The 23,094-nt window shown below is 47.7% G+C and overlaps 1 protein-coding gene across 1 annotated transcript in view; it reads left to right on the top strand.

Annotated features, from left to right (window-relative positions):
- Nucleotides 1-9,676: 9,676 nt before the first annotated feature.
- LOC108444079 (mucin-19-like) overlaps nt 9,677-23,094 on the top strand; it is a 45,060-nt gene continuing 31,642 nt past the window's right edge. The window contains exon 1 of the mRNA XM_037543392.1: nt 9,677-23,026. Within this exon, the coding sequence (XP_037399289.1) occupies nt 9,906-23,026 (13,121 nt within the window). The 5' untranslated portion in view covers nt 9,677-9,905. The remainder of the gene's footprint in view (nt 23,027-23,094) is intronic.

Here is a 23,094-nt window from a genome sequence, read left to right as displayed (position 1 = left end):
CCAGCAGTGCCAGCACTGCAAGCCAGAACATCACTGTTAGCCCCAGTGTTATGGTAAACACCACAATGACCCTTGCTAGTGTCAGCACTGTGAGTGTTAATACCACAACTAATAATGATAACAAAACCAATGCCAGTGCAACTACTGCAAGTCAGAACACCAACATTAGTACCCCTGCCATCGTAAACACCACCATCACCCTTGCTGGTGTCAGCAGTGCCATTGTTAACTCAGCCACTGGCAATGGGAACACCACTATCAGTGCCACCAATGCAAGCCTCAGCACCACCATCACTCCCACTGCTATATTGAACAGCACTGTTGTCTTTGCTAGGGGCAGCACGTCCTACGTCAACACCACAACTGGCACTTTCAACACCACCACCATCAGTGCGAGCACTGCAAGCCAGAACATCACTGTTAGTCCCAGTGCTATGGCAAACACCACAATGACCCTTGCTAGTGTCAGCACTGTGAGTGTTAATACCACAACTAATAATGATAACAAAACCAATGCCAGTTCAACTACTGCAAGTCAGAACACCAACATTAGTACCCCTGCCATTGTAAACACCACCATCACCCTTGCTGGTGTCAGCAGTGCCATTGTTAACTCAGCCACTGGCAATGGGAACACCACTATCAGTGCCACCAATGCAAGCCTCAGCACCACCATCACTCCCACTGCTATGATCAACAGCACTGTTGTCTTTGCTAGTGGCAGCACGTCCTACGTTAACACCACAACTGGCAATTTCAACACCACCACCATCAGTGCCAGCACTGCAAGCCAGAACATCACTGTTAGTCCCAGTGCTATGGTAAACAACACAATGCCCCTTGCTAGTGTCAGCACTGTGAGTGTTAATACCACAACTAATAATGTTAACAACACTAATGCCAGTGCAACTACTGCAAGTCAGAACAACAGCATTAGTACCCCTGCCATTGTCAACACCACCATCACCCTTGCAGGTGTCAGCAGTGCCATTGTTAACTCAGCCACTGGCAATGGGAACACCACTATCAGTGCCACCAATGCAAGCCTCAGCACCACCATCACTCCCACTACTATGTTTAACAGCACTGTTGTCTTTGCTAGTGGCAGCACGTCCTACGTTAACACTACAACTGGCAATTTCAACACCACCACCAACAGTGCCAGCACTGCAAGCCAGAACATCACTGTTAGTCCCAGTGCTATGGTAAACACCACAATGCCCCTTGCTAGTGTCAGCACAGTGAGTGTTAATACCACAAGTAATAATGTTAACAACACCAATGCCAGTGCAACTACTGCAAGTCAGAACACCAACATTAGTACACCTGCCATCGTAAACATCACCATCACCCTTGCTGGTGTCAGCAGTGCCATTGTTAACTCAGCGACTGGCAATGGTAACACCACTATCAGTGCCACCAATGCAAGCCTCAGCACCACCATCCCTCCCACTGCTATGTTCAACAGCACTGTTGTCTTTGCTAGTGGTAGCACGTCCTACGTTAACACCACAACTGGCAATTTCAACACCATCACCATCAGTTCAATCACTGCAAGCCAGAACATCACTGTTAGTCCCAGTGCTATGGTAAACAACACAATGCCCCTTGCTAGTGTCAGCACTGTGAGTGTTAATACCACAACTAATAATGTTAACAACACCAATGCCAGTGCAACTACTGCAAGTCAGAACACCAGCCAAAGTACCTCTGCCATTGTAAACACCACCATCACCCTTGCTGGTGTCAGCAGTGCCATTGTTAACTCAGCCACTGGCAATGGTAACACCACTATCAGTGCCACCAATGCAAGCCTCAGCACCACCATCACTCCCACTGCTATATTGAACAGCACTGTTGTCTTTGCTAGTGGCAGCACGTCCTACGTCAACACCACAACTGGCACTTTCAACACCACCACCATCAGTGCGAGCACTGCAAGCCAGAACATCACTGTTAGTCCCAGTGCTATAGCAAACACCACAATGACCCTTGCTAGTGTCAGCACTGTGAGTGTTAATACCACAACTAATAATGATAACAAAACCAATGCCAGTGCAACTACTGCAAGTCAGAACACCAACATTAGTACCCCTGCCATTGTAAACACCACCATCACCCTTGCTGGTGTCAGCAGTGCCATTGTTAACTCAGCCACTGGCAATGGGAACACCACTATCAGTGCCACCAATGCAAGCCTCAGCACCACCATCACTCCCACTGCTATGTTCAACAGCACTGTTGTCTTTGCTAGTGGCAGCACGTCCTATGTTAACACCACAACTGGCAATTTCAACACCACCACCATCGGTGCCAGCACTGCAAGCCAGAACATAACAGTTAGTCCCAGTGCTATGGTAAACAACACAATGCCCCTTGCTAGTGTCAGCACTGTGAGTGTTAATACCACAACTAATAATGTTAACAACACTAATGCCAGTGCAACTACTGCAAGTCAGAACACCAACATTAGCACCCCTGCAATTGTAAACACCACCATCACCCTTGCAGGTGTCAGCAGTGCCATTGTTAACTCAGCCACTGGCAATGGGAACACCACTATCAGTGCCACCAATGCAAGCCTCAGCACCACCATCCCTCCCACTGCTATGTTCAACAGCACTGTTGTCCTTGCTAGTGGTAGCACGTCCTACGTTAACACCACAACTGGCAATTTCAACACCACCACCATCAGTGCCAGCACTGCAAGCCAGAACATCACTGTTAGCCCCAGTGTTATGGTAAACACCACAATGACCCTTGCTAGTGTCAGCACTGTGAGTGTTAATACCACAACTAATAATGTTAACAACACCAATGCCAGTGCAACTACTGCAAGTCAGAACACCAACATTAGTACACCTGCCATTCTAAACACCACCATCACCCTTGCAGGTGTCAGCAGTGTCATTGATAACTCAGCCACTGGCAATGGTAACACCACTATCAGTGCCACCAATGCAAGCCTCAGCACCACCATCACTCCCACTACTATGTTTAACAGCACTGTTGTCTTTGCTAGTGGCAGCACGTCCTATGTTAACACTACAACTGGCAATTTCAACACCACCACCAACAGTGCCAGCACTGCAAGCCAGAACATCACTGTTAGTCCCAGTGCTATGGTAAACACCACAATGACCCTTGCTAGTGTCAGCACTGTGAGTGTTAATACCACAACTAATAATGATAACAACACCAATGCCAGTGCAAATACTGCAAGACAGAACAACAGCATTAGTACCCCTGCCATCGTAAACACCACCATCACCCTTGCTGGTGTCAGCAGTGCCATTGTTAACTCAGCCACTGGCAATGGGAACACCACTATCAGTGCCACCAATGCAAGCCTCAGCACCACCATCACTCCCACTGCTATGTTCAACAGCACTGTTGTCTTTGCTAGTGGCAGCACGTCCTACGTTAACACCACAGCTGGCAATTTCAACACCACCAACATCAGTGCCAGCACTGCAAGCCAGAACATCACTGTTAGTCCCAGTGCTATGGTAAACACCACAATGAACCTTGCTAGTGTCAGCACTGTGAGTGTTAATACCACAACTAATAATGATAACAAAACCAATGCCAGTGCAACTACTGCAAGTCAGAACACCAACATTAGTACCCCTGCCATTGTAAACACCACTATCACCCTTGCTGGTCTCAGCAGTGCCATTGTTAACTCAGCCACTGGCAATGGTAACACCACTATCAGTGCCACCAATGCAAGCCTCAGCACCACCATCACTCCCACTGCTATATTCAACAGCACTGTTGTCCTTGCTAGTGGCAGCACGTCCTACATTAACACCACAACTGGCAATTTCAACAACACCACCAGCAGTGCCAGCACTGCAAGCCAGAACATCACTGTTAGTCCCAGTGCTATGGTAAACACCACAATGACCCTTGCTAGTGTCAGCACTGTGAGTGTTAATACCACAACTAATAATGATAACAAAACCAATGCCAGTGCAACTACTGCAAGTCAGAACACCAGCATTAGTACCCCTGCCATTGTAAACACCACCATCACCCTTGCTGGTGTCAGCAGTGCCATTGTTAACTCAGCCACTGGCAATGGTAACACCACTATCAGTGCCACCAATGCAAGCCTCAGCACCACCATCCCTCCCACTGCTATGTACAACAGCACTGTTGTCTTTGCTAGTGGTAGCACGTCCTACGTTAACACCACAACTGGGAATTTCAACACCACCACCATCAGTGCCAGCACTGCAAGCCAGAACATCACTGTTAGTCCCAGTGCTATGGTAAACAACACAATGCCCCTTGCTAGTGTCAGCACTGTGAGTGTTAATACCACAACTAATAATGTTAACAACACCAATGCCAGTGCAACTACTGCAAGTCAGAACACCAGCCAAAGTACCTCTGCCATTGTAAACACCACCATCACCCTTGCTGGTGTCAGCAGTGCCATTGTTAACTCAGCCACTGGCAATGGTAACACCACTATCAGTGCCACCAATGCAAGCCTCAGCACCACCATCACTCCCACTGCTATATTGAACAGCACTGTTGTCTTTGCTAGGGGCAGCACGTCCTACGTCAACACCACAACTGGCACTTTCAACACCACCACCATCAGTGCGAGCACTGCAAGCCAGAACATCACTGTTAGTCCCAGTGCTATGGCAAACACCACAATGACCCTTGCTAGTGTCAGCACTGTGAGTGTTAATACCACAACTAATAATGATAACAAAACCAATGCCAGTTCAACTACTGCAAGTCAGAACACCAACATTAGTACCCCTGCCATTGTAAACACCACCATCACCCTTGCTGGTGTCAGCAGTGCCATTGTTAACTCAGCCACTGGCAATGGGAACACCACTATCAGTGCCACCAATGCAAGCCTCAGCACCACCATCACTCCCACTGCTATGTTCAACAGCACTGTTGTCTTTGCTAGTGGCAGCACGTCCTACGTTAACACCACAACTGGCAATTTCAACACCACCACCATCAGTGCCAGCACTGCAAGCCAGAACATCACTGTTAGTCCCAGTGCTATGGTAAACAACACGATGCCCCTTGCTAGTGTCAGCACTGTGAGTGTTAATACCACAACTAATAATGTTAACAACACTAATGCCAGTGCAACTACTGCAAGTCAGAACAACAGCATTAGTACCCCTGCCATTGTCAACACCACCATCACCCTTGCAGGTGTCAGCAGTGCCATTGTTAACTCAGCCACTGGCAATGGGAACACCACTATCAGTGCCACCAATGCAAGCCTCAGCACCACCATCACTCCCACTACTATGTTTAACAGCACTGTTGTCTTTGCTAGTGGCAGCACGTCCTACGTTAACACTACAACTGGCAATTTCAACACCACCACCAACAGTGCCAGCACTGCAAGCCAGAACATCACTGTTAGTCCCAGTGCTATGGTAAACAACACAATGCCCCTTGCTAGTGTCAGCACTGTGAGTGTTAATACCACAACTAATAATGTTAACAACACCAATGCCAGTGCAACTACTGCAAGTCAGAACACCAGCCAAAGTACCTCTGCCATTGTAAACACCACCATCACCCTTGCTGGTGTCAGCAGTGCCATTGTTAACTCAGCCACTGGCAATGGTAACACCACTATCAGTGCCACCAATGCAAGCCTCAGCACCACCAACACTCCCACTGCTATATTGAACAGCACTGTTGTCTTTGCTAGTGGCAGCACGTCCTACGTCAACACCACAACTGGCACTTTCAACACCACCACCATCAGTGCGAGCACTGCAAGCCAGAACATAACTGTTAGTCCCAGTGCTATGGTAAACAACACAATGCCCCTTGCTAGTGTCAGCACTGTGAGTGTTAATACCACAACTAATAATGTTAACAACACTAATGCCAGTGCAACTACTGCAAGTCAGAACAACAGCATTAGTACCCCTGCCATTGTAAACACCACTATCACCCTTGCTGGTCTCAGCAGTGCCATTGTTAACTCAGCCACTGGCAATGGGAACACCACTATCAGTGCCACCAATGCAAGCCTCAGCACCACCATCACTCCCACTACTATGTTCAACAGCACTGTTGTCTTTGCTAGTGGCAGCACGTCCTACATTAACACCACAACTGGCAATTTCAACACCACCAACATCAGTGCCAGCACTGCAAGCCAGAACATCACTGTTAGTCCCAGTGCTATGTTAAACACCACAATGACCATTGCTAATGTCAGCACTGTGAGTGTTAATACCACAACTAATAATGTTAACAACACCAATGCCAGTACAACTACTGCAAGTCAGAACACCAACATTAGTACCCCTGCCATTGTAAACACCACTATCACCCTTGCTGGTCTCAGCAGTGCCATTGTTAACTCAGCCACTGGCAATGGGAACACCACTATCAGTGCCACCAATGCAAGCCTCAGCACCACCATCACTCCCACTACTATGTTTAACAGCACTGTTGTCTTTGCTAGTGGCAGCACGTCCTACGTTAACACTACAACTGGCAATTTCAACACCACCACCAACAGTGCCAGCACTGCAAGCCAGAACATCACTGTTAGTCCCAGTGCTATGGTAAACACCACAATGACCCTTGCTAGTGTCAGCACTGTGAGTGTTAATACCACAACTAATATTGTTAACAACACCAATGCCAGTGCAAATACTGCAAGACAGAACAACAGCATTAGTACCCCTGCCATCGTAAACACCACCATCACCCTTGCTGGTGTCAGCAGTGCCATTGTTAACTCAGCCACTGGCAATGGGAACACCACTATCAGTGCCACCAATGCAAGCCTCAGCACCACCATCACTCCCACTGCTATGTTCAACAGCACTGTTGTCCTTGCTAGTGGCAGCACGTCCTACGTTAACACCACAGCTGGCAATTTCAACACCACCAACATCAGTGCCAGCACTGCAAGCCAGAACATCACTGTTAGTCCCAGTGCTATGGTAAACACCACAATGAACCTTGCTAGTGTCAGCACTGTGAGTGTTAATACCACAACTAATAATGATAACAAAACCAATGCCAGTGCAACTACTGCAAGTCAGAACACCAACATTAGTACCCCTGCCATTGTAAACACCACCATCACCCTTGCTGGTGTCAGCAGTGCCATTGTTAACTCAGCCACTGGCAATGGGAACACCACTATCAGTGCCACCAATGCAAGCCTCAGCACCACCATCACTCCCACTGCTATGTTCAACAGCACTGTTGTCTTTGCTAGTGGCAGCACGTCCTACGTTAACACCACAACTGGCAATTTCAACACCACCACCATCAGTGCCAGCACTGCAAGCCAGAACATAACTGTTAGTCCCAGTGCTATGGTAAACAACACAATGCCCCTTGCTAGTGTCAGCACTGTGAGTGTTAATACCACAACTAATAATGTTAACAACACTAATGCCAGTGCAACTACTGCAAGTCAGAACAACAGCATTAGTACCCCTGCCATTGTAAACACCACTATCACCCTTGCTGGTCTCAGCAGTGCCATTGTTAACTCAGCCACTGGCAATGGGAACACCACTATCAGTGCCACCAATGCAAGCCTCAGCACCACCATCACTCCCACTACTATGTTTAACAGCACTGTTGTCTTTGCTAGTGGCAGCACGTCCTACGTTAACACCACAACTGGCAATTTCAACACCACCACCAACAGTGCCAGCACTGCAAGTCAGAACATCACTGTTAGTCCCAGTGCTATGGTAAACACCACAATGACCCTTGCTAGTGTCAGCACAGTGAGTGTTAATACCACAAGTAATAATGATAACAAAACCAATGCCAGTGCAACTACTGCAAGTCAGAACACCAACATTAGTACACCTGCCATTCTAAACACCACCATCACCCTTGCAGGTGTCAGCAGTGTCATTGATAACTCAGCCACTGGCAATGGTAACACCACTATCAGTGCCACCAATGCAAGCCTCAGCACCACCATCACTCCCACTGCTATGTTCAACAGCACTGTTGTCTTTGCTAGTGGCAGCACGTCCTACATTAACACCACAACTGGCAATTTCAACACCACCACCATCAGTGCCAGCACTGCAAGCCAGAACATCACTGTTAGTCCCAGTGCTATGTTAAACACCACAATGACCATTGCTAATGTCAGCACTGTGAGTGTTAATACCACAACTAATAATGTTAACAACACCAATGCCAGTACAACTACTGCAAGTCAGAACACCAACATTAGTACCCCTGCCATTGTAAACACCACTATCACCCTTGCTGGTCTCAGCAGTGCCATTGTTAACTCAGCCACTGGCAATGGGAACACCACTATCAGTGCCACCAATGCAAGCCTCAGGACCACCATCACTCCCACTGCTATGTTCAACAGCACTGTTGTCTTTGCTAGTGGCAGCACGTCCTACGTTAACACTACAACTGGCAATTTCAACACCACCACCAACAGTGCCAGCACTGCAAGCCAGAACATCACTGTTAGTCCCAGTGCTATGGTAAACACCACAATGACCCTTGCTAGTGTCAGCACTGTGAGTGTTAATACCACAACTAATAATGATAACAACACCAATGCCAGTGCAAATACTGCAAGACAGAACAACAGCATTAGTACCCCTGCCATTGTAAACACCACCATCACCCTTGCTGGTCTCAGCAGTGCCATTGTTAACTCAGCCACTGGCAATGGGAACACCACTATCAGTGCCACCAATGCAAGCCTCAGCACCACCATCACTCCTACTAATATTTTTAACAGCACTGTTGTCTTTGCTAGTGGCAGCACGTCCTACGTTAAGTCTACAACTGGCAATTTCAACACCACCACCAACAGTGCCAGCACTGCAAGCCAGAACATCACTGTTAGTCCCAGTGTTATGGTAAACACCACAATGCCCCTTGCTAGTGTCAGCACTGTGAGTGTTAATACCACAACTAATAATGATAACAACACCAATGCCAGTGCAAATACTGCAAGACAGAACAACAGCATTACTACCCCTGCCATCGTAAATACCACCATCACCCTTGCTGGTGTCAGCAGTGCCATTGTTAACTCAGCCACTGGCAATGGGAACACCACTATCAGTGCCACCAATGCAAGCCTCAGCACCACCATCACTCCCACTGCTATGTTCAACAGCACTGTTGTCCTTGCTAGTGGCAGCACGTCCTACGTTAACACCACAGCTGGCAATTTCAACACCACCAACATCAGTGCCAGCACTGCAAGCCAGAACATCACTGTTAGTCCCAGTGCTATGGTAAACACCACAATGAACCTTGCTAGTGTCAGCACTGTGAGTGTTAAAACCACAACTAATAATGTTAACAACACCAATGCCAGTGCAACTACTGCAAGTCAGAACACCAGCATTAGTACCCCTGCCATCGTAAACACCACCATCACCCTTGCTGGTCTCAGCAGTGCCATTGTTAACTCAGCCACTGGCAATGGTAACACCACTATCAGTGCCACCAATGCAAGCCTCAGCACCACCATCACTCCCACTGCTATGTTTAACAGCACTGTTGTCTTTGCTAGTGGCAGCATGTCCTACGTCAACACCACAACTGGCAATTTCAACACCACCACCATCAGTGCCAGCACTGCAAGCCAGAACATCACTGTCAGTCCCAGTGCTATGGTAAACACGACAATGAACCTTGCTAGTGTCAGCACTGTGAGTGTTAATACCACAACTAATAATGTTAACAACACCAATGCCAGTGCAACTACTGCAAGTCAGAACACCAGCATTAGTACCCCTGCCATTGTAAACACCACCATCACCCTTGCTGCTGTCAGCAGTGCCATTGTTAACACAGCCACTGGCAATGGTAACACCACTATCAGTGCCACCAATGCAAGCCTCAGCACCACCATCACTCCCACTGCTATGTTCAACAGCACTGTTGTCTTTGCTAGTGGTAGCACGTCCTACGTTAACACCACAACTGGCAATTTCAACAACACCACCAACAGTGCCAGCACTGCAAGCCAGAACATCACTGTTAGTCCCAGTGCTATGGTAAACACCACAATGACCCTTGCTAGTGTCAGCACAGTGAGTGTTAATACCACAAGTAATAATGATAACAAAACCAATGCCAGTGCAACTACTGCAAGTCAGAACAACAGCATTAGTACCCCTGGCATTGTAAACACCACTATCACCCTTGCTGGTCTCAGCAGTGCCATTGTTAACTCAGCCACTGGCAATGGGAACACCACTATCAGTGCCACCAATGCAAGCCTCAGCACCACCATCACTCCCACTACTATGTTTAACAGCACTGTTGTCTTTGCTAGTGGCAGCACGTCCTACGTTAACATCACAACTGGCAATTTCAACACCACCACCAACAGTGCCAGCACTGCAAGCCAGAACATCACTGTTAGTCCCATTGCTATGGTAAACACCACAATGACCCTTGCTAGTGTCAGCACAGTGAGTGTTAATACCACAAGTAATAATGATAACAAAACCAATGCCAGTGCAACTACTGCAAGTCAGAACACCAACATTAGCACCCCTGCAATTGTAAACACCACCATCACCCTTGCTGGTGTCAGCAGTGCCATTGTTAACTCAGCCACTGGCAATGGTAACACCACTATCAGTGCCACCAATGCAAGCCTCAGCACCACCATCACTCCCACTGCTATGTTCAACAGCACTGTTGTCCTTGCTAGTGGTAGCACGTCCTACGTTAACACCACAACTGGCAATTTCAACACCACCACCATCAGTGCCAGCACTGCAAGCCAGAACATCACTGTTAGCCCCAGTGTTATGGTAAACACCACAATGACCCTTGCTAGTGTCAGCACTGTGAGTGTTAATACCACAACTAATAATGTTAACAACACCAATGCCAGTACAACTACTGCAAGTCAGAACACCAACATTAGTACCCCTGCCATTGTAAACAGCACTATCACCCTTGCTTGTCTCAGCAGTGCCATTGTTAACTCAGCCACTGGCAATGGGAACACCACTATCAGTGCCACCAATGCAAGCCTCAGCACCACCATCACTCCCACTACTATGTTTAACAGCACTGTTGTCTTTGCTAGTGGCAGCACGTCCTACGTTAACACTACAACTGGCAATTTCAACACCACCACCAACAGTGCCAGCACTGCAAGCCAGAACATCACTGTCAGTCCCAGTGCTATGGTAAACACCACAATGACCCTTGCTAGTGTCAGCACTGTGAGTGTTAATACCACAACTAATAATGATAACAACACCAATGCCAGTGCAAATACTGCAAGACAGAACAACAGCATTAGTACCCCTGCCATCGTAAACACCACCATCACCCTTGCTGGTGTCAGCAGTGCCATTGTTAACTCAGCCACTGGCAATGGGAACACCACTATCAGTTCCACCAATGCAAGCCTCAGCACCACCATCACTCCCACTGCTATGTTCAACAGCACTGTTGTCCTTGCTAGTGGCAGCACGTCCTACGTTAACACCACAGCTGGCAATTTCAACACCACCAACATCAGTGCCAGCACTGCAAGCCAGAACATCACTGTTAGTCCCAGTGCTATGGTAAACACCACAATGAACCTTGCTAGTGTCAGCACTGTGAGTGTTAATACCACAACTAATAATGTTAACAACACCAATGCCAGTGCAACTACTGCAAGTCAGAACACCAGCATTAGTACCCCTGCCATTGTAAACACCACCATCACCCTTGCTGGTGTCAGCAGTGCCATTGTTAACTCAGCCACTGGCAATGGGAACACCACTATCAGTGCCACCAATGCAAGCCTCAGCACCACCATCACTCCCACTAATATTTTTAACAGCACTGTTGTCTTTGCTAGTGGCAGCACGTCCTACGTTAAGTCTACAACTGGCAATTTCAACACCACCACCAACAGTGCCAGCACTGCAAGCCAGAACATCACTGTTAGTCCCAGTGCTATGGTAAACACCACAATGACCCTTGCTAGTGTCAGCACTGTGAGTGTTAATACCACAACTAATAATGATAACAACACCAATGCCAGTGCAAATACTGCAAGACAGAACAACAGCATTACTACCCCTGCCATCGCAAACACCACCATCACCCTTGCTGGTGTCAGCAGTGCCATTGTTAACTCAGCCACTGGCAATGGGAACACCACTATCAGTGCCACCAATGCAAGCCTCAGCACCACCATCACTCCCACTGCTATGTTCAACAGCACTGTTGTCTTTGCTAGTGGCAGCACGTCCTACGTTAACACCACAGCTGGCAATTTCAACACCACCAACATCAGTGCCAGCACTGCAAGCCAGAACATCACTGTTAGTCCCAGTGCTATGGTAAACACCACAATGAACCTTGCTAGTGTCAGCACTGTGAGTGTTAATACCACAACTAATAATGTTAACAACACCAATGCCAGTGCAACTACTGCAAGTCAGAACACCAACACTAGTACCCCTGCCATTTTAAACACCACCATCACCCTTGCTGGTGTCAGCAGTGCCATTGTTAACTCAGCCACTGGCAATGGGAACACCACTATCAGTGCCACCAATGCAAGCATCAGCACCACCATCACTCCCACTGCTATGTTTAACAGCACTGTTGTCTTTGCTAGTGGCAGCACTTCCTACGTTAACACCACAACTGGCAATTTCAACACCACCACCAGCAGTGCCAGCACTGCAAGCCAGAACATCACTGTTAGTCCCAGTGCTATGGTAAACACCACAATGCCCCTTGCTAGTGTCAGCACTGTGAGTGTTAATACCACAACTAATAATGTTAACAACACCAATGCCAGTGCAAATACTGCAAGACAGAACAACAGCATTAGTACCCCTGCCATCGTAAACACCACCATCACCCTTGCTGGTGTCAGCAGTGCCATTGTTAACTCAGCCACTGGCAATGGTAACACCACTATCAGTTCCACCAATGCAAGCCTCAGCACCACCATCCCTCCCACTGCTATGTTCAACAGCACTGTTGTCCTTGCTAGTGGCAGCACGTCCTACGTTAACACCACAGCTGGCAATTTCAACACCACCAACATCAGTGCCAGCACTGCAAGCCAGAACATCACTGTTAGTCCCAGTGCTATGGTAAACACCACAATGAACCTTGCTAGTGTCAGCACTGTGAGTGTTAATACCACAACTAATAATGTTAACAACACCAATGCCAGTGCAACTACTGCAAGTCAGAACACCAGCATTAGTACCCCTGCCATTGTAAACACCACCATCACCCTTGCTGGTGTCAGCAGTGCCATTGTTAACTCAGCCACTGGCAATGGGAACACCACTATCAGTGCCACCAATGCAAGCCTCAGCACCACCATCACTCCCACTAATATTTTTAACAGCACTGTTGTCTTTGCTAGTGGCAGCACGTCCTACGTTAAGTCTACAACTGGCAATTTCAACACCACCACCAACAGTGCCAGCACTGCAAGCCAGAACATCACTGTTAGTCCCAGTGCTATGGTAAACACCACAATGACCCTTGCTAGTGTCAGCACTGTGAGTGTTAATACCACAACTAATAATGATAACAACACCAATGCCAGTGCAAATACTGCAAGACAGAACAACAGCATTAGTACCCCTGCCATCGTAAACACCACCATCACCCTTGCTGGTGTCAGCAGTGCCATTGTTAACTCAGCCACTGGCAATGGGAACACCACTATCAGTGCCACCAATGCAAGCCTCAGCACCACCATCACTCCCACTGCTATGTTCAACAGCACTGTTGTCTTTGCTAGTGGCAGCACGTCCTACATTAACACCACAGCTGGCAATTTCAACACCACCAACATCAGTGCCAGCACTGCAAGCCAGAACATCACTGTTAGTCCCAGTGCTATGGTAAACACCACAATGAACCTTGCTAGTGTCAGCACTGTGAGTGTTAATACCACAACTAATAATGTTAACAACACCAATGCCAGTGCAACTACTGCAAGACAGAACAACAGCATTAGTACCCCTGCCATCGTAAACACCACCATCACCTTTGCTGGTGTCAGCAGTGCCATTGTTAACTCAGCCACTGGCAATGGGAACACCACTATCAGTGCCACCAATGCAAGCCTCAGCACCACCATCAATCCCACTGCTATGTTCAACAGCACTGTTGTCGTTGCTAGTCGCAGCACGTCCTACGTTAACACCACAACTGGCACTTTCAACACCACCACCAACAGTGCCACCATTGCAAGCCAGAACATCACTGTTAGTCCCATTGCTATGGTAAACACCACAATGAACCTTGCTAGTGTCAGCACTGTGAGTGTTAATACCACAACTAATAATGTTAACAACACCAATGCCAGTGCAACTACTGCAAGTCAGAACACCAGCATTAGTACACCTGCCATTGTAAACACCACCATCACCCTTGCTGGTGTCAGCAGTGCCATTGTTAACTCAGCCACTGGCAATGGGAACACCACTATCAGTGCCACCAATGCAAGCCTCCGCACCACCATCACTCCCACTGCTATGTTCAACAGCACTGTTGTCTTTGCTAGTGGTAGCACGTCCTACGTTAACACCACAACTGGCAATTTCAACAACACCACCATCAGTGCCAGCACTGCAAGCCAGAACATCACTGTTAGTCCCAGTGTTATGGTAAACACCACAATGACCCTTGCTAGTGTCAGCACTGTGAGTGTTAATACCACAACTAAAAATGTTAACAACACCAATGCCAGTGCAACTACTGCAAGTCAGAACACCAACATTAGTACCCCTGCCATTGTAAACACCACCATCACCCTTGCTGGTGTCAGCAGTGCCATTGTTAACTCAGCCACTGGCAATGGGAACACCACTATCAGTGCCACCAATGCAAGCCTCAGCACCACCATCACTCACAGTGCTATGTTTAACAGCACTGTTGTCTTTGCTAGTGGCAGCATGTCCTACGTCAACACCACAACTGGCAATTTCAACACCACCACCATCAGTGCCAGCACTGCAAGCCAGAACATCACTGTCAGTCCCAGTGCTATGGTAAACACCACAATGACCCTTGCTAGTGTCAGCACTGTGAGTGTTAATACCACAAATAATAATGTTAACAACACCAATGCCAGTGCAACTACTGCAAGTCAGAACACCAGCATTAGTACCCCTGCCATTGTAAACACCACCATCACCCTTGCTGGTGTCAGCAGTGCCATTGTTAACTCAGCCACTGGCAATGGGAACACCACTATCAGTGCCACCAATGCAAGCCTCAGCACCACCATCACTCCCACTGCTATGTTCAACAGCACTGTTTTCTTTGCTAGTGGCAGCACGTCCTACGTTAACACCACAACTGGCAATTTCAACACCACCACCATCAGTGCCAGCACTGCAAGCCAGAACATCACTGTTAGTCCCAGTGCTATGGTAAACACCACAATGCCCCTTGCTAGTGTCAGCACTGTGAGTGTTAATACCACAACTAATAATGTTAACAACACCAATGCCAGTGCAACTACTGCAAGTCAGAACACCAACACTAGTACCCCTGCCATTGTAAACACCACCATCACCCTTGCTGGTGTCAGCAGTGCCATTGTTAACTCAGCCACTGGCAATGGTAACACCACTATCAGTGCCACCAATGCAAGCCTCAGCACCACCATCACTCCCACTGCTATGTTCAACAGCACTGTTGTCTTTGCTAGTGGTAGCACGTCCTACGTTAACACCACAACTGGGAATTTCAACACCACCACCATCAGTGCCAGCACTGCAAGCCAGAACATCACTGTCAGTCCCAGTGCTATGGTAAACACCACAATGACCATTGCTAATGTCAGCACTGTGAGTGTTAATACCACAACTAATAATGTTAAAAACACCAATGCCAGTGCAACTACTGCAAGTCAGAACAACAGCATTAGTACCCCTGCCATTGTAAACACCACCATCACCCTTGCTGGTGTCAGCAGTGCCATTGTTAACTCAGCCACTGGCAATGGGAACACCACTATCAGTGCCACCAATGCAAGCCTCAGCACCACCATCACTCCCAGTGCTATGTTTAACAGCACTGTTGTCTTTGCTAGTGGCAGCATGTCCTACGTCAACACCACAACTGGCAATTTCAACACCACCACCATCAGTGCCAGCACTGCAAGCCAGAACATCACTGTCAGTCCCAGTGCTATGGTAAACACCACAATGACCCTTGCTAGTGTCAGCACTGTGAGTGTTAATACCACAACTAATAATGTTAACAACACCAATGCCAGTGCAACTACTGCAAGTCAGAACACCAACATTAGTACCCCTGCCATTGTAAACACCACCATCACCCTTGCTGGTGTCAGCAGTGCCATTGTTAACTCAGCCACTGGCAATGGTAACACCACTATCAGTGCCACCAATGCAAGCCTCAGCACCACCATCACTCCCAGTGCTATGTTTAACAGCACTGTTGTCCTTGCTAGTGGCAGCACGTCCTACGTTAACACCACAACTGGCACTTTCAACACCACCACCATCAGTGCCAGCACTGCAAGCCAGAACATCACTGTTAGTCCCAGTGCTATGGTAAACACCACAATGACCCTTGCTAGTGTCAGCACTGTGAGTGTTAATACCACAACTAATAATGATAACAAAACCAATGCCAGTGCAACTACTGCAAGTCAGAACACCAACATTAGTACCCCTGCCATTGTAAACACCACCATCACCCTTGCTGGTGTCAGCAGTGCCATTGTTAACTCAGCCACTGGCAATGGGAACACCACTATCAGTGCCACCAATGCAAGCCTCAGGACCACCATCACTCCCACTGCTATGTTCAACAGCACTGTTGTCTTTGCTAGTGGCAGCACGTCCTACGTTAACACCACAACTGGCAATTTCAACACCACCACCATCAGTGCCAGCACTGCAAGCCAGAACATCACTGTTAGTCCCAGTGCTATGGTAAACACCACAATGACCCTTGCTAGTGTCAGCACTGTGAGTGTTAATACCACAACTAATAATGTTAACAACACCAATGCCAGTGCAACTACTGCAAGTCAGAACACCAACACTAGTACCCCTGCCATTGTAAACACCACCATCACCCTTGCTGGTGTCAGCAGTGCCATTGTTAACTCAGCCACTGGCAATGGGAACACCACTATCAGTGCCACCAATGCAAGCCTCAGCACCACCATCACTCCCACTGCTATGTTCAACAGCACTGTTGTCTTTGCTAGTGGTAGCACGTCCTACGTTAACACCACAACTGGGAATTTCAACACCACCACCATCAGTGCCAGCACTGCAAGCCAGAACATCACTGTCAGTCCCAGTGCTATGGTAAACACCACAATGACCATTGCTAATGTCAGCACTGTGAGTGTTAATACCACAACTAATAATGTTAAAAACACCAATGCCAGTGCAACTACTGCAAGTCAGAACAACAGCATTAGTACCCCTGCCATTGTAAACACCACCATCACCCTTGCTGGTGTCAGCAGTGCCATTGTTAACTCAGCCACTGGCAATGGGAACACCACTATCAGTGCCACCAATGCAAGCCTCAGCACCACCATCACTCCCACTGCTATGTTCAACAGCACTGTTTTCTTTGCTAGTGGCAGCACGTCCTACGTTAACACCACAACTGGCAATTTCAACACCACCACCATCAGTGCCAGCACTGCAAGCCAGAACATCACTGTTAGTCCCAGTGCTATGGTAAACACCACAATGAACCTTGCTAGTGTCAGCACTGTGAGTGTTAATACCACAACTAATAATGTTAACAACACCAATGCCAGTGCAACTACTGCAAGTCAGAACACCAGCATTAGTACCCCTGCCATTGTAAACACCACCATCACCCTTGCTGCTGTCAGCAGTGCCATTGTTAACACAGCCACTGGCAATGGTAACACCACTATCAGTGCCACCAATGCAAGCCTCAGCACCACCATCACTCCCACTGCTATGTTCAACAGCACTGTTGTCTTTGCTAGTGGTAGCACGTCCTACGTTAACACCACAACTGGCAATTTCAACAACACCACCATCAGTGCCAGCACTGCAAGCCAGAACATCACTGTTAGTCCCAGTGTTATGGTAAACACCACAATGACCCTTGCTAGTGTCAGCACTGTGAGTGTTAATACCACAACTAATAATGTTAACAACACCAATGCCAGTGCAACTACTGCAAGTCAGAAGACCAACATTAGTACCCCTGCCATTGTAAACACCACCATCACCCTTGCTGGTGTCAGCAGTGCCATTGTTAACTCAGCCACTGGCAATGGGAACACCACTATCAGTGCCACCAATGCAAGCCTCAGCACCACCATCACTCCCACTGCTATGTTCAACAGCACTGTTGTCCTTGCTAGTGGCAGCACGTCCTACGTTAACACCACAACTGGCACTTTCAACACCACCACCATCAGTGCCAGCACTGCAAGCCAGAACATCACTGTTAGTCCCAGTGCTATGGTAAACACCACAATGACCCTTGCTAGTGTCAGCACTGTGAGTGTTAATACCACAACTAATAATGATAACAAAACCAATGCCAGTGCAACTACTGCAAGTCAGAACACCAACATTAGTACCCCTGCCATTCTAAACACCACCATCACCCTTGCTGGTGTCAGTAGTGCCATTGTTAACTCAGCCACTGGCAATGGGAACACCACTATCAGTGCCACCAATGCAAGCCTCAGCACCACCATCCCTCCCACTGCTATGTTCAACAGCACTGTTGTCCTTGCTAGTGGTAGCACGTCCTACGTTAACACCACAACTGGCAATTTCAACACCACCACCATCAGTGCCAGCACTGCAAGCCAGAACATCACTGTTAGTCCCAGTGTTATGGTAAACACCACAATGACCCTTGCTAGTGTCAGCACTGTGAGTGTTAATACCACAACTAATAATGATAACAACACCAATGCCCGTGCAACTACTGCAAGTCAGAACAACAGCATTAGTACCCCTGCCATTGTAAACACCACCATCACCCTTGCTGGTGTCAGCAGTGCCATTGTTAACTCAGCCACTGGCAATGGGAACACCACTATCAGTGCCACCAATGCAAGCCTCAGCACCACCATCACTCCCAGTGCTATGTTCAACAGCACTGTTGTCTTTGCTAGTGGCAGCACGTCCTACGTTAACACCACAACTGGCAATTTCAACACCACCACCATCAGTGCCAGCACTGCAAGCCAGAACATCACTGTTAGTCCCAGTGTTATGGTAAACACCACAATGACCCTTGCTAATGTCAGCACTGTGAGTGTTAATACCACAACTAATAATGTTAACAACACTAATGCCAGTGCAACTACTGCAAGTCAGAACACCAGCATTAGTACCGCTGCCATTGTAAACACCACCATCACCCTTGCTGGTGTCAGCAGTGTCATTGATAACTCAGCCACTGGCAATGGTAACACCACTATCAGTGCCACCAATGCAAGTCTCAGCACCACCATCACTCCCACTGCTATGTTCAACAGCACTGTTGTCTTTGCTAGTGGCAGCACGTCCTACGTTAACACCACAACTGGCAATTTCAACACCACCACCATCAGTGCCAGCACTGCAAGCCAGAACATCACTGTTAGTCCCAGTGCTATGGTAAACACCACTATGACCATTGCTAGTGTCAGCACTGGGAGTGTTAATACCACAACTAATAATGTTAACAACATTAATGCCAGTGCAACTACTGCAAGTCAGAACACCAACATTAGTACCCCTGCCATTGTAAACACCACCATCACCCTTGCTGATGTCAGCAGTGCCATTGTTAACTCAGCCACTGGCAATGGGAACACCACTATCAGTGCAACCAATGCAAGCCTCAGCACCACCATCACTCCCACTGCTATGTTCAACAGCACTGTTGTCTTTGCTAGTGGCAGCACGTCCTACGTTAACACCACAACTGGCAATTTCAACAACACCACCATCAGTGCCAGCACTGCAAGCCAGAACATCACTGATAGTCCCAGTGTTATGGTAAACACCACAATGCCCCTTGCTAGTGTCAGCACAGTGAGTGTTAATGCCACAACTAATAATGTTAACAACACTAATGCCAGTGCAACTACTGCAAGTCAGAACACCAGCATTAGTACCCCTGCCATCGTAAACACCACCATCACCCTTGCTGGTGTCAGCAGTGCCATTGTTAACTCAGCCACTGGCAATGGGAACACTACTATCAGTGACACCAATGCAAGCCTCAGCACCACCATCACTCCCACTGCTATGTTCAACAGCACTGTTGTCTTTGCTAGTGGCAGCACGTCCTACGTTAATACCACAACTGGCAATTACAACACCACCACCATCAGTGCCAGCACTGCAAGCCAGAACATCACTGTTAGTCCCAGTGTTATGGTAAACACCACAATGACCATTGCTAGTGTCAGCACTGTGAGTGTTAATACCACAACTAATAATGTTAACAACATTAATGCCAGTGCAACTACTGCAAGTCAGAACACCAACATTAGTACCCCTGCCATCGTAAACACCACCATCACCCTTGCTGGTGTCAGCAGTGCCATTGTTAACTCAGCCACTGGCAATGGGAACACCACTATCAGTGCCACCAATGCAAGCCTCAGCACCACCATCACTCCCACTGCTATGTTCAACAGCACTGTTGTCTTTGCTAGTGGCAGCACGTCCTACGTTAACACCACAACTGGCAATTTCAACAAGACCACCATCAGTGCCAGCACTGCAAGCCAGAACATCACTGTTAGTCCCAGTGCTATGGTAAACACCACAATGACCCTTGCTAGTGTCAGCACTGTGAGTGTTAATACCACAACTAATAATGTTAACAACACCAATGCCAGTGCAACTACTGCAAGTCAGAACACCAACATTAGTACCCCTGCCATTGTAAACACCACCATCACCCTAGCTGGTGTCAGCAGTGCCATTGTTAACACCTCCATCACTGTTGCACTTGTGAGCACTGGCACCAAGAACACCACAAATGGCAATGTGAAAAACACCACCATCATTGCCACCACTGCAAATCTCAACACCACTGTCACTCCCACCACCAAGGTCAACACCACTGTCAACCTTGGAAGTGGCAGCAATGCGAATTTAATCTACACAGCTGGTAATGTCAGTACCACCACAATTAGTGCTACCAGTGCAAGCCTCACCCTTGTTGGTGTCAGCATTGCCAATGTTAACTCCGCCACTGGAAATGGTAACACCACCATCACTGCCATCAATGCAAGCCTCAACTCCAGTGTGAGTCCCAATGTCAGTTTCAACACCACATTCAATATTGCTAGTGGCAGCACTCCCACTCTTATTACTGGAACTGGCAATGTCGACACCACCACCACTATTTCTCCAAGTACAAGCAAGAACACCACTGTCAGTCCCACTGCAAGTGTAAACAGCTCCATCACTGCTGCACTTGTGAGCACTGGCACCATGAACACCACATCTGGCACTGCGAACAACACCACCATCATTGCCACCACTGCAAATCTCAACACCACTGTCTCCCTTGGTAGTGGCAGCAATGCCAATGTTATCTACACACCTGGTAATGTCAGTAACACCACCATCAGTGCCACCACTGCAAGCCTCAACTCCAGTGTCAATTCCAATGTCAATTTCAACACCACTGTCACTACTGCTGGTGCCAACACTCCCACTCTTATTACTACAACTGGCAATGTTGACAACACCACCATTATTTCCACTACTACTAGCCAGATCACCACTGTCAGTCCCACTGCAATTGTAAACACCACTATCTCCCTTGGTAGTGGCAGCACTGCCACTATAAACTCCACATTTGGCAATGTTGAGAACCCCACCTTCAGTACCACCACTGCATACCTGAACGCCAATGTCACTACCACTGCAAGTGCAAATACCACCGTCACCATTGCTTCTGGGAGGACTGCCACTGTTAATATCACAACTGGCCATGTGGACAACACTAACACCAGTGTCACCACTGCAAGCCTCAGCACCACCATCACTCCTACTGCTATATTCAACAGCACTGTTGACTTTGCTAGTGGCAGTACGTCCTACGTTAACACCACAACTGGCAATTTCAACACCACCACCATCAGTGCCAGCACTGCAAGCCAGAGCATCACTGTTAGTCCCAGTGCTATGGTAAACACCACAATGACCCTTGCTAGTGTCAGCACTGTGAGTGTTAATACCACAACTAATAATGTTAACAACACCAATGCCAGTGCAACTACTGCAAGTCAGAACACCAACATTAGTACCCCTGCCATTGTAAACACCACCATCACCCTTGCTGGTGTCAGCAGTGCCATTGTTAACTCAGCCACTCACAATGTTAACACCACTATCAGTGCCACCAATGCAAGCCTCAACTCCAGTGTGAGTCCCACAGTCAGTTTCAACACCACCACTATCACCATTGCTAGTCTTAGCACTGCCACTGTCAACACCATAGCTGGCAATGCCAACAATACCAGTGTCACTGCCACTGCTGCAAGCTACAACACTACAGTCAGTCCTATTCTGAGTTCCAGCAGCACCAGCACCATTGCCAGTGGCATCACTACATATGATAATAACACACAAGTCAGCAACAACACTTCTGCTTCTATGACTACCATTTTCAAAACCACTGTTAATACCACCACCACCCCTCCTGTTTTCACAGACAGCCATAAGGCTACAAAAGCCTTTGCTGCCAGCACTACTGTAACTACCAGCACTAGTGACAAGATCAGTCTCAACAGCACAATTCCTAGTAAAAATACTCCTATTCCCACTGATGAACCTACCAGTGCCATTACCACAACTGGAATTACCATTAGTTCTAACAATGCAACACCATCCAAGGTCACTATGAGCCCTAGTGTCAGCTCCAGTGCAAGTACCATTATCACCACTGGTGAAATCACCTCCTCTGCCACCATCACCATTGTCACTATACCTACTTCCACTACCATGGCACCACAGATCATTTGCCAAGGTGTAAATAGGTAAACTATGTTTGTTGAAATTAAAAGTAAGAGGATATTCCCAAAGATATTATGTATTAATATATTAA

Source organism: Pygocentrus nattereri, chromosome 12 (assembly GCF_015220715.1).
Source record: "Pygocentrus nattereri isolate fPygNat1 chromosome 12, fPygNat1.pri, whole genome shotgun sequence".
Lineage (NCBI taxonomy): Eukaryota > Metazoa > Chordata > Actinopteri > Characiformes > Serrasalmidae > Pygocentrus > Pygocentrus nattereri.
This window is presented reverse-complemented; position numbering and strand designations above follow the sequence as displayed.